Genomic DNA, 14412 nt, shown 5'->3' with positions numbered 1-14412 from the left:
CAGGTTAGGCAGAGTCCCTCATTGACTCTCTTCAAGAGGAATCTTGATGAGTGGATGGGGGATCGTAGGTTTACCCCGGGTATCACTTCTGTGTCACTGTTAGACAGAGGCACAGTATACTAACCTCGAAAAAGGGCATAGCAAAATTAATTTTAAATGGGTGGTGAAAGCCAAACACACTCTGGCTAGGCTTATAAATGCCCTAGGGCAGATAGCCTAGTATGAACCTATTAACAGTAACACAGTGGAGGGGGTAATACTTTTTTCCCCTTTATATGTCCATTAACTATATTTTCAACAAGAACTTGAATGACAACTCCAACCAAAGCTAATCAATCAGAATGTGTTGTTTACTGTAGCAATCTTCAGGACCCCTCCCCAAAAAAATTCTTGTGAAATAGAAGTAACACATTGATTTCAATTGTTTTGTGACACAGCAGCATTTAAAAATTGAGATACAAAAGCATACCTGGAAGCTCTTCCTAGGACATACTTTCTGTCCCTGAAACAGTCGCACCAATGTCAAGGACATGCTGTTTTGCACTTTCCTGGGAGCTGTCTGGATCCCTGACAGTGGTCAGGAACTCTTCATTTGGTATTAGTGGTGTTCTGTAGCAGCCCCCCCGATACCCATCTGATCATGACCCACTGCACCTGCTCTCCTCTGTGAGATGAGATCATGTCAGTGGCCCTATGGGGCACCTGGTCATATGTCCTGCTGTGGCCACCCACAGCATTAACATCTGTGACAATCTGCTGTCAAATCTGCATTCTGAGTGACATATCTGCACATCACCTTTCAAGCAGGAAGGCACCCTTTTGTCTGAAAAGCATCAACAATGACCTGATTTTCAGCATCAGTAAAGGGTGGTCTTTGAGGATCAAAATGGCTGGGTGGCATAGTCCTAGGTGTCCTGAAAGGCAACAGAAGGATTATACACATAGTGTCACATAACTACAAAATAACTCTTCCCAGATAAAAAGAAAAGGTAGCATTTCAGTATTATCCATTGGAAACACATAAAACAGTCTAGCAATTTGAAAATGAACAACAGGCTGGATGCAAAAAAAAAAGGAGTGCAACAATAGCAACATATACTTGTTTGTGTAATAACAGAAATGCAGCTTTGCTAACCCCACAAAAGAACAGGCAAATTATACAATTTGCTAAAATAATCTTTTAAATGCTAAAAGTGCTATCAAATGAACTGCCTGAAATGTGTTCTACAGGTTTAACACAGAACATTCCATTTTAAGTTAATGACAATCATGTATACCTGTGAAATTTCCTGACAAAAACAACCATGGCATCAGTACACTTCTAACTAATGCATACAGAAAAAAGTGTAAAAGCCTTTGCTACATATTTTTCTTAACTACATTCCAGTATATGCAGTTGTTGCATCTTTTGGCTTTTCCTGGTTAGGGGTCACGACAGTGGAACTCCGGTCTGCTAATGATTGGCAGTAGATTTTTATGTACTGAGTTGCCAGCTCTGATGCACAACCTTCAACAAAGGTACGGCCATTCACGCATGTCTCCACACAGAAGACGCATTAGCTGAGAATTGAACAGGACAATGTCCTACTGTGAGGCAAAAACATTACCGCAGCACCACCACTGCAGTTATTCCAGCATATGCAGTATGTAACTGAAAAAAAAGCAAGGATAGTTTCTCAAGTCCAGTAATCCTCTGTGAAGATATATCCCAAAGAAATAGCCTCTTTTATGTGTTCTCCACATAAACAAGTCTCCTCTTCTTCAGTTTCCCTAGCTACATGGTTGCCTTTTTATGGTGTATATTCAGGGCTGTTAGCATGGTGAAGATGCAAATCAGGTGTGAACTCATTAAAGTTGCTGAATCTGAAATACTTGGTAGATGTAAAGATAGTGTAGGCACGCCCTCAGTGTTTGTTTTTAATGGATTTCAACTCTAAATGATTATTGGTTGGTTGAAAGAAAATACAGCAGAACTTCAGGCTGACCTACATCCAGTGGGTGTGTCAGGTTAGGCTGACAAAGTGCTAGATGTAAGGTTGGAAATGTAAGTAAGCAGCACACAATTCACAGGTTCTGTTCATTGGCATCCAACCTTCACATCATTTGTTGGCAACTGCATATGATATTATTGCCATTTAATATCCTCATACATTTTAAAAATAATGATGAAGAATGGCTTACAGAATGCATGTCTCAGATTACTTGTCAGGTAAGAGAAAAATGATGAACAAAGACAGAGAGGTAAGACAAAGCTGTATATTTGCAAGCAATAGTCATAACTGGTTGTGTGATCACTTAGTGCACTACATCCAAAAATAAATGCACAAATAACAGTTGTATGGTTTTACATTACTGTAGATGATGTTGCAGTTGGTTGTATGCAGAATGGTTTCAGTTCCTTGCTGAAAAGCTATTTGTGTGGTAAAAAGGGATAAGGCACCCTTCCTGTGTTCTGAAGGTTGATTGGAGTGAGAGTTCGAATCCAGACCTATGTAGAAATATCTCATGTGTACCAACATTTTCTAGTGTGCATGTCATAGATTGCTTTTCCTCATTTCAACTACTTGTGCCTTTTTATTCTTTTTTTTTCTTTTCTTTCTTTTTTGGGGCAACTTAGAGCAATCACAGAAAATGAAGGAAAAATGAATACCAGGTTTGGCAGTGCTTATCTCATTTGCAAGAAACGTGGCAGTGAGCAAACTAAAGTAGTGGGCCACCCAGGAAGCAGACAGAACACCTGCAGAACACCTGCAAACAGGGCATCTGTAAAAGGGCAAAGGTCAAAAACAAAACATTGTTGCAATTTCTATACTTGATCACACAAGTGTGCTTAGCAGCATTGTGTGGCGGTTAACAGGGTTCACCAGCAGCTGCAACCATTGAACTCCTGTTGACAGGACTCAGACAGCCAATAATTGAAAAATAGGTGCATTCCATTAATTCTGTTGGGCACTGTGCAAGCCCGCTAAGTGGCATTGGGCAGCTGTTAACACAGAGACCTTAAGAATGATTAGGTAATTAAGAAATTTCATACAGCTAGTTCTGTGGCAGCAGGTGTAAGTGTAGGGCTGGAGTACAGATGGTCCTGAGTTCTAGTACAGGGTGTGAAACCTATTTTTACTAGTGTGACAGCGCAGTTTATAGCAATGAACTGAAAAATAGACAAGTGTTATTTCAACATTCTTGTGGCAACAAGTGTAAGTGTAGGACTGCAATATAGGGTCTATATTAGAACATCGAAGTTTCAAAACTTTGAATGTTCTAATATCGACCCCTATTCAGTGACAGCTGAAAATATCGAAGCAACAGAAAAACAATTTTTTTTCTAGGGAAAGAATTTGGTTGTCCGTTTCTGTTGCTTCTGTATTTTCAACGCTGTATTGGAAAGCTACGGGTCGGGTTCAGGTAAGTGTGCGATTGAGTGCAGGTTAGGTTAGTTAGGGTTAGGGTGCGGGTTAGGTATGTGTGCGATTGTGTGGACGTGAGGGTTAGGGTGGGTTAGGTGAGTTAGGGTTAGGGCGCAGGTTAGGTATGTGTGTGATTGTGTGGACATGAGGGTTAGGGCGGGTTAGATGAGTTAGGGTTAGGGCACGGGTCAGGTAAGTGTGCGACTGTGTGGACATGAGGGTTAGGGCAGGGTAGGTGAGTTAGGGTTAGGGCGCGGGTGAGGTGAGTGTGCGATAGTGACGGACCTTAGGGGTAGGGTTTGGGTTAAGGTAAGTGGATAGTTTAGTGTAGAGTTAGGTGTAAGATTTTAGGTGTATGTGTGTGGATTGCTGTTTGTTTGGTGTGCTTGTGTTGTGTGTATGTGTTTTGGAACAGCAAATTTTTTCCCTAGGAAAAAATTTGCTGTTCTGTATGTTCGATGTTTTCAGCTTTCGCTGAATAGGGGTCAATATTAGAACATTTGAAGTTTTGAAATTTCAATGTTCTAATATAGACCCGCCATATACATGGTTCTGGGTTCTAATAGAGGATATTCCAGACAATTTTACTGTTGTTATACTTCCCATTATATTCACTCTCACTTATAACATTTTAGATAGTGGAGCTCATATGAATAATATGTATGATGGATGAGACACTATTATTATGTTTTCAGATGTATGACTGAGGGTATACTATCTACTATATTTCTATAAGTATAATTCTGCTATCTGGACTTGCATGGAATTCACAATTAACTAAGACACATGCATAACTGAATATCTAATAACCTTGTCATGTCACACACATATTTGTGTAGCAGCTCAAACTGTCACGTGCATTCATGTATGATTCCTGCTGTAGAATAAAATGTTTTGTCGCTTATGCCTAGGTTTGAATCCCACACTGTGAAAGCAAATGTTCTTCAGTGTATAAAAACAAAACAAAAAAATCTCAGGTCATTACATTTATGCCCCCAGTGCATGTCTGCAAACTTAACTCATTCAACAGTTACCTTCCATTTTCTAATATATATTTCCAGGCTACATCAGTACACATGTCCAAGTGTCAGATTAACCTTCCAGTTTCAAATATTTAATTCCTCCCTACTTGGCACTGCTGCACTCTGCTTAACATTATGCAAATGCAGTTGGCATCATTGCTTGGGTTTGCACACTGCCAGTAAATGTGATAACTGGAATTGGCAGGAAAGCATCAGTTTCCATTGCTCTAGTTGAGTTGGTAGTCATGTCTGGCACTGGAGAGGAAGGTGCACACTTTAGGGCATAGAGGTGGGGTGTCCAGGAGTCCAGGATATTTATTAGACTCCTGGTAAAACACCACAACCACAGGCTTCTGCAGGGGGGGGGTTATTGTGGCTCCCACTACAAGTCTGAGGTGTGGAATAGTTTGGCCCAGGCTATATCCTGTGCCACTGGTATCCAGTGCACTAGAATGCAATGTAGTTATCATTTTAATGACCTACACAGGAGAAAAAGTGATACTCTCAACAGTTGGTTGCAGGAATTTGAGACTGCAGACATCCTACAACTGTCAGTATGACAATAAGAGAGGACTTGTAAGCTAAATATAGGAAAGACTGGTATGCATAATGCTCTTCTGTTATTTTCTATTCTTTCCTCAGCTCCCACTAAACATGAGTTCAATTGACAGGATCATGTTGCTCAATTGGAGCAACTGAGGGAATCAAGTGGTATGTATGCAGCAGAAGAGAAGTGTTATTGCAGCATTAAAAGTTAACAATAGTTTTTTTTGTCTTTTATAGAGTTGTATCAAATTGAGCATGCATATCCCAACTGTAAAAGCAAAGTATGCATGCATTAGTCTGTAGCACAAACCAGTTGTAAGAGTCCAATATTAGACTGTAGTCAGACGTTGTGGGTTCAACAACTATGATTCACAACTACACAAGAGTGCTATTTCTTCAATAATATTTACATTAAATTAAAAACTCTATACCAGTGGCACAAATGCCATGTTTTGAACTGTAATCTGTATAACTGGAATACGCGTATGTGCAATATATGCACATTTTAAAGATTAATTTTAGCAATCTGTAGTATAGTGTGTATCTGTTAGGATGTATACTTAAATGTAGTACTTCAGATACAAGAAATGTATAATTATATTAATGCATTCCATTTCACATATGATGGTACTAATTTTATCTCTTTTCTCTCTCACCCCATCTCTTATTTCTCTTTTTTTATTTTCTATTATGTGCTGTCAAAATGTCTCCATGTCATTCATGTGTACCATATCACTACATGCTACACAGCACAGCAAGGTAGGCCAGCCCCAGTGGATCAGCCTGCCCCTGCTCCACCGGATCCAGCAACGATGCCCAGCATGTCTGGGAGCCAAGCTGGCAGTACTGCCTCTGCTGCCCCTGCACTACCTGTACCCTCAGGTTTTACTGCCCTAAAAGCTGGTGCAGTGGCACCCTCTGGGAGCAATGGTGGAGGTGGTGATTTCATTGCCCACAGGGAGATGCCAGGGATGGTGCATAGGGTCATGCACTGCACCATTGGTGTACTCCTATGCCAGATGGAGAGACTGCTTTCCCTCTTGGTCCATAGGAGGAGGAAACATCAAGCACTCCAGCCACCAGTGAAGTAAGGGGACAGTGATGACAGTTCAGTGGGTGACGACTAGACTCTCACTGTCTCCAAGGTTGATGTCCATGAGCCTGAGATGTTCCCTCCCTCACTCCCAATCATGGTGTCCCCCCAACCTTTAGTGTCAATTACCATCCCTGTCTCTTGTCTTGCTTGTCTTGTTATGTTTGCATTTGCTTCCTCACCTACCTAACTTACCTGACCCAGACATACCTACATCCCTTACCCAGTAGTACTCTCTTACTGAATTAAAAAATGGGCACCTATTCCACAAAAAAAAAAAAAAAGATTGCCCCATAGATAGCTCTCCATTTCACACACGTGTCTTCTTGACACACTTGATTTGGTCCATTTGGTTATACAATGTGGTTACATTGATGTCACCCCTCTTTTTGGAGGTGACAGCCCAAATTAATTTAATATTCTGCATATATTTTCAGTTTACACCGTTAAAGAAATGGATAGCTATGGTTCTTTTCTACCTCCCTCCTGCACATTCCTGTTTTGCTTTCCTTTGCTTTTCTCCATGCTTGCTCCCCATTTCACCACTTTCCTATCTACCCCATTGTAACACCTTTAATCTGGATAAAAAATAGAATCACACACAACACACATAAGTAGCAGAAAAAGCAATGGATCCCTTCACTTTTTGGGCACTATGTTTGCACGGAGTTTTGCATCACACACTGATGCACAGTAATGGTGAGCAGTGGTACAATGCTGCAGTTATTTCTGAGCAAATTTATTTAACGCCACTGTACTATGCCAACACACAACAACGCATGTACTATAAAGAATTGATGTCATTGCATTAGCACTTTTTATTTAAAAGTTTTTAAAAGTATTAGACACACTTGGATTTAAACACAGTATCATCTGGGCTCAAAAAGAAATGTGGCAATGCATTTATACCTGCTGCCTCAGAAACAGTTAAGCAGCAGGTATGTTTCATAGGCTCAATACTACCTCTCAGACTTTTTTCAATGCAGCTCGCATTTGCACACTGCTTAACTATGAGCAAACATAGAAAGTATTGAAAATGTGTAAGCGACATGCACAAACACTTTGCCAACCATTGCACAAACCCATTGCTTGCCACTCTATGGAAAAGTAAATTTTATGTATTACTGCTATTTACTGTCTATTTCCTGTGTATGGCATAAAATTACATGTGAAAATATAACAAACCGAAGGCCCTATGTAACAATATGTCACATATTTACAATACAGCCATGTGTTGCCCACCCAAGCACTGCAACCCTGGTGTCTCAGTACTTTTTCCACACATATATCACATACACTACATAAATTAATATCAAATGTTGTGTGATATGCAATGCACATCTATCTGGTAACATGTAGAACAGAAGTCTTGACCCATAAGCCTAAAAAGCTTTATCTGCAAGGCTATGGAAGGAATCAGCATGGACATTATTCAAGGGACATAGCTGACCTGGCCATTTTGGTTTTTTCAAGGGTAGATCTTGCTTATCAAACCTAGTTGACTTCTTTGATACTGACCTCAAAGACCTGGATGAGGGATCACAGGATATGCCACCTACGTTGAGTTATCCAAGGCCTTTGACACTATCCCCCATTCAGGTATCATAGAGAAAATATGCCATATGGGGATTAACTCATACATTACTAGATGGATAGCCAACTGGCTCATTGACGGAACACACACTGTCAAAGTTGGGGACTGCATCCCCATCACTACACCTGTTACCAGTGGAATATCACATGGATCTATGCTGGGCTCTCAACTGTTTGTAAACTATTTCTGTGATATCCAGGCAAAGGTAGATGGCCTGTGGCTTACCAAGTTTGAAGATGGCTGTCAACTGGATGCAGTTACATGGAGTTGCCCAACTATGTTAACATATTACAGAACGGGCAGACAGAGACAAAGGATTGGTGCCAAACTCATGGACTGAATCATAAAGCAAAAAATGCCTCATTGTCCCATTTGGCAATTGAGTACCCTGCTAGTTACAATATACATAGCACCCCTCTAAGCTCAAACACGGTGTTCCAAAACTTGGGAGTACATGGTGATGGCAATCTATACTCCAGTCACTATGGTTCTATAGTGGTGAGACACACATTCTATATTGTGCACCTCAGAAATAAAGCCATCACATCCAAGACCAGAGAGGTCATAGCTCTGCTGTACTTTACCCTTATTAGATCGCTAATTGGGTACACTGCTGCCTTCTGTCTGTACCTCATCAGACACCTGCAGCAACTGGAGAAAACACAGAGGTTTATGACCGGGAGAATCCATGGCCTTCAAAACATGACATACTTGGAAAGACTGAAAGACCTGTCACTGTACTCAATATCATGCAGGCTGTTGAGATGTGATCTATGCCTGGCCTACAGAGCAGTCTCAAACCCTGCCCTACTAGAAATGCTGGACATCTGCAAATCAAGTGGGACAAGAATAACTTGCTCTAGGGATCTCAACCTAGCCTGTGACATAAACAGAACATACTAGGGAGACAGATATAGCTCCCAGTGATTTTCACTCCTCTGTAATAGGCTCCTACTGCATGTGAAGCAGGGCTCCTCAATGACACCATTTAAGCACAACCTTGACAACTGGATGGGTGATTGTAAATCCACCCCTGGGTGGCACCTATGTCCCTCATGGACATGGCCAATTGATACTGATCACAAAATTGCTCTGCTAACGATGACTGTCTAACTATGCTCAGTAAGGGTACTTGTGTTTTTACATGGCTGGGCTTGTAAACTCCCTAGGGCCATTAGGCTAGAAACCTCCTATGAACTTATGAAGCTATGAACCTATGCAGGCCTCCTAATGTCTTCTCTCCAATGTGCCCTATTGGTGTCATCCACTACAAGTTGACTAGCAATCTAATAAAAGTCAGACTTGTGCCATGGTGCTTGTGTAAAGTACTGAGTCCTGTAGTCTGTGTACTTTGGTAGGGGTTCTGTTCTCACTGCAGTCAACTGTGTGTGTGTGTGTGTGTGTGTGTGTGTGTGTGTGTGTGTGTGTGTGTGTGTATGTGTGTGTGTGTGTGTGTGTGTGTGTGTGTGTGTGTGTGTGTGTGTGTGTGTGTCTAGCCAGAAGAGCAGAAGTGTGTATTCTACAGTTACTGCTCAAATCTCGTGGATTGACAGTATTTTGCTACTTGCACATGCCTACAGATCCATTTCATGCAGGCCTCCCAACATCTTCTCTCTAACATGCCCTGCTGATGCCATCCACATAAGATGACCTGCAGTCATGTAAAAGTAAGACTTGTGCTGTCATGCTTGTGCAAAGTACTGAGGTCTGTAGTCTGTCTATTTAGATAGGTATGGGTTTTCTTCTCACTGCAGTCAACTGTGTGTGTGTGTGTGTGTGTGTGTGTGTGTGTGTGTGTGTGTGTGTGTGTGTTTGTGCTCTTGCTTGACATTACAGAGATCCTTTTACACCAGCATGTGGGACACTGTAATTACCATATTCCCCTCAACAGACACTACTGATGTAATCAGCTATAAAGTTTTGCGTGATACACTTCAAGTCAGACTTGAGCTGTGGCACGTGCCTTAATACAGCAGTATGTAGTTTGTACATTGGTAGGGGTTTTACTTTCACTGCAGTCAACTGTGTGTGTGTGTGTGTGTGTGTGTGTGTGTGTGTGTGTGTGTGTGTTTGTGCTCCTGATTGACATTACAGATAGCCTTTTGCACCAGCAGGTGGGACACTTATTTCCATATTCTCCTCAAAAGACACTGCTGATGTCATCAGCTATATCTGATTTGTGGATATGCACTGTTCCCACCAGGGCAGGGTCAGAGACTGGCCTGGTGGCCAGACAAAAGTCACCTTCTCCTATACAATACAGATTACAGTGACATGGCTTTCAGTCTATCTGCATACATCATGGCTTGGTTTGTAGACCCTGTGTTTTCTTGGTGAGAAACGCCTGTGGTCTCTCCAGCTGCTGCATGTGTCCGGTGAGGTACATGCAAGAGAGTGCATGATACTCTATTAGTGTTCTGATAAGGTTTGATTAAAGTGCTGCCATACAATCCTAAGATCTGAATATGATGATGTGACTTATGATATGCACAATATAAGCTTTCAATACCAGTGTGGACACTTGGTGGTCAAAGTTCCATGTACTCCCACTGCTTGCATCACTGGGTTTCATCATAGCAGGACTGTTGTCAATGCTGTAATTTGTATGAAATTTCATTTTTCAGAAGGACAAAATAAAGACACATTTCTGCATTTATCTGTAGATTGTGTTGCTTTGTCATGAATCATTGTCTGTGTTAGCTCCTCCTGTAGTATACTATCATCATTGGTGGACACATTGATTGTACCCAATATGCAAGAATCAGAAACTTGGTAAGCCAAAGGCCATATACTTTGGCCTGAACTATCGAGAAATAGATTCCAAACAGTAAAGGGCCAAGCATAGATCACTGGGTATGCCAGTAGTGACAGCTCTTCTGGTACAGGTTGATTCATTAACTTTCACAGTATGTGTACTCTTGGTGAGCCAATTGCTTACCCATCTAGTGATGTAAGGATTAATCCTCAGCTGAGAGAGTTTCTGAATAATACCCGAGTGGGTGACTGTGTCAAAACCATAGGCCAGATCAAGATAGGCAGTACTGTCTTACCTTCATCCAGGCCTATCACACAGAATCATGGGGGGATTTGTTACATCAGAGATCACCTATGGTGTGACTCAGCACATACACCTTCCTGATATGGTTGAATATACACTTCAACACACCCTCCACATGGGCTATATTCCTGTAGAAGGGTGTGCATCAACATGCATTCATCTGAGTTTGGGGGGACAACACCTAAGGCATGCATGTATAGAGACATCCTGACTCTTTACACCTGTGAGATAGTCTAACATATCATTTCAGACCTTTTCTAAATGAACTCTAGTAATATCCCGGATGTGTGCAACAGTCCTATGTGAGTTATTAATGCTACATCATGTCTGTTACATCTGATAGATGTCCTCAAAGAGGTCATTAAGGGCATGCATGATGACAGCACTATCATCCTGTTGAATTTGATCAGGCTAAGGCATCTTGACACTGAGGTATTCAATCAGCATTGTCAGATGTGGCCATAAACAGCTGTATCACCAAGTTGGTAGACCAGTGGATCACATACGTGGCATCTAACTATGTTGAAATGTGTGAAGTGACCTATATCTGAGTTCCAGTGATGAGGTATTTACATCAGGGCTGTCTGATAGGCCCTTTCCTGTCCATAATGTAAGTAATGGACATCACAGATGATGTACATGTGCTGTGTCCAAACAGCTGACTGAAGGACTACAGACTGTGGGCAGTCATTGACTCCAACTGTGATATTAGTATAATACAGACAGTATCAACACATAACAAAGACTGCTGCCACAGCCATGCCAACACCTGCAATGACAAGAAAACATGGGGGGGATTTTCTACATCAGGAAAACAAACATACAACCCAAGTATAATGTGGACATCACACCCTATAATCAGACCAGTAGGTATGTTATCTGTGTCATGGGGTAGATGGTAAGTGGAACATCCACCAGCATGTGGTTATGGTGCTGACTACTCCCTTGTATGTAACACAAGTACAGAGTATGTGAAGGACACCCACATCAGAGGCCATAATACCTCCACAATTCCCAGCCTTTATCACACCAATAACTGAGTACAATGCATCCTTCTTCTTTTCCCTCCCTACACATCTTCTACTGATATGTAACTTAAGTGCACTACCTTTGTCACAGTAAGTATCACACAGTTTATTGGCCATACCTAGGTATTCTTTTTGTGGCATAAACATTGCTGTCTGATGGTGCAGAACCCCTATCAAGTTGTTACACCAGATACGTGTGCTACCTGTTCTGGTGATGCACACAGTACATACATATGTGTTTGTCAACATTAATGGCATGGATAACATTCATGACAGAGTGGATTGTGCTATATATATATATATATGTATATGTATATATATATATATATATATATATATATATATATATATATATATATATATATATATATATATATATATATATATATATATACATATATATATATATATATATATATATATATATATATATATATATATATATATATATATATAGATGCCGTGCACACAAGTCGACTAGCCTGCATTACTGATAATGTCATATACAGGTATGGCAGTGTACCTCCTAACACCTCCAGCAGATGTTACAGTGCCAGCACAGTGTGGATTATCATAATAGTTGTACAAGTGTGTTTGTACAGAATCATGTCTGATCACTCTAAATCACATATGTTATATCAGAGGCATGAGAGTACTGGTGGTATTATTCTGATATTGTCCATGGTTGTGCTCGCTTCTTTTAATGTTGTCCATGAGCCTTTACTTGTGTCCCACATGCTGGAGACCTCTGCTGAGATTGCACTTATATTCAATCCAATCAGTTTGTACAACTTCACAATATGCACCCTACCCCAATTGTATGTCAGATACCTGATAGCTGTCCTCTGTATTATTCATGTAAGAATGATTATCTCACACAGACATCCTCACCATTGCTATGTCATCTTGTGTGACAGTCACATAATATGCATTTTCACTGTGCATTCCTGCTGTACCATATTGATATGTGATTGGTGTTGCTGCTACAACCTTCTTCCATTGACATGCCCTCATCTGCTGTAATTAGGTTGTTTCACCTATCCTCTTTTCTTATGTTCATTTCTTAAATTCATCTGTGTGTCTATTCAATACACACACTTCCCCTGAGTGTTTATTTTACATGGCAGTCCATGCACCCTTTAAGATCATTTTCACAAGTTCAGTACAGAATGCCAGGAATGGTATTTCACAATACTCTGCACTATAGCTACAATGTCCAGTGCTATATTTGGAACACACGCTTAACATTCATACCTCTCAACTCTCCAGGTTTTCACAGAATTTCCAGAGATGTTCCTTATCAAATTTGTGTTTTTCTGCCATATCAATGGGATGATCTCAGAACTGATGTGACTCAATAATTACATACATTTGAGTTTGAGACTTCAAATCTTTCATAACATGTATCTTAACACAAACCCCGGTTATTCTAGCACATTTCTGTTGGGGAAATATGTCAAATATGTCCCTATTTTTGGGTTATTAGTCCCCCCCTTTAAGTTGGCCTTTGTCCACATGTCTTACACTAAGAGACTGAGAGCTATCTGTGAAGCCCGGTGATCATTGCATGGACCTTCAGTGCTCTGATTTAAACAGGAGATATCCACTTAAATGGTTTCCTGGCCAGCAACACTGTTGTCTGCCACAAAACCTTGCTTATTTAAGTTTAAATGTGAAGTGGGGCATGAATATGCAATGAGCGCTGCTGCTTACCATGGATTACTGCTTATACTACATGGATTTTATTGAATCCCAGCGACTGATTTAAATAAAACTGTGCTTACATACAGCAGTTATATGTGTATTTTTCTGCATATCATACTTTTTTAATTTTATTTAATATCTAATACTTATACACTGATTGTGGTTACGGATACATTATAGCTCTACATACTGTCCCTGGCTCCTTCAGAGGTACAGGTTTTGAAATTAGTTATTGTACTTCTTATATGCCATCACTTTTGTAAGATGTCTGTTCTTCATCTGTATGTCTACTGATTAAACTTCTGTATTGTTTTTTATTGCATGGTCATTTAAAAGGGGGATCCTATCAGCTTACTAAGCAACCTGATTACCAAGCACAAAAAAGAAGCAAATAACATCTATGTTTATATATGGCAGAAAACAGATTTTTTTTTTATTTACTGCCATTTATGGAAGTGATTGTATTTTTTTTCTTAAATATTTGCAATGTCGCTATACCTTTTTAAAACATATGTGATTCACCTGTCTCTTCATTCTACAGGAGATGGCCAGTGATGAGTTAAAAGAGCTGAGGAGCACTCTAACCCAGGAAGCCATCCGAGAACATCAGATGGCAAAGACTGGAGGTACCCAAACCGACCTCTTTCAGTGCAGCAAATGTAGAAAGAAGAACTGCACGTACAACCAGGTCAGTAGAGACTGTATTTGCTGTGTATATAAATATGATCCTTAATTTTTCATAGTGAAAGTGACTCTGGTACACAGAATGCATGAGTCATTGGTAAAAGTACTCCTCTATAATAATAATTAGAAACAGACACAATATTCCTCAAAATTACTTCAGTTTCACTGTTTAATATATTTCCTATGGATAATCTAAATTTTACAATTTTTACCTGTCTCCTGCATTATATACATACCACTCACACACACACAAACACATACCCATGCACGCGCACG

General features: G+C 40.4%; 1 protein-coding gene across 4 annotated transcripts in view; it reads left to right on the top strand.

Moving 5' to 3' along the window:
* LOC122792228 (transcription elongation factor A protein 3-like) overlaps positions 1-14412 on the top strand; it is a 1160229-nt gene that overhangs the window by 1129989 nt on the left and 15828 nt on the right. For all 4 annotated transcript variants that reach the window (XM_044059974.1, XM_044059973.1, XM_044059975.1 and 1 more), the window contains one exon: positions 13994-14140. In XM_044059974.1, the coding sequence (XP_043915909.1) occupies positions 13994-14140 (147 nt within the window). The remainder of the gene's footprint in view (positions 1-13993; positions 14141-14412) is intronic.

The sequence above is a fragment of the Protopterus annectens genome, chromosome 1.part2 (genome assembly GCF_019279795.1).
Source record: "Protopterus annectens isolate FY-2018-M chromosome 1.part2, PAN1.0, whole genome shotgun sequence".
In the NCBI taxonomy this organism is placed as follows: Eukaryota; Metazoa; Chordata; order Ceratodontiformes; family Protopteridae; genus Protopterus; species Protopterus annectens.
This window is presented reverse-complemented; position numbering and strand designations above follow the sequence as displayed.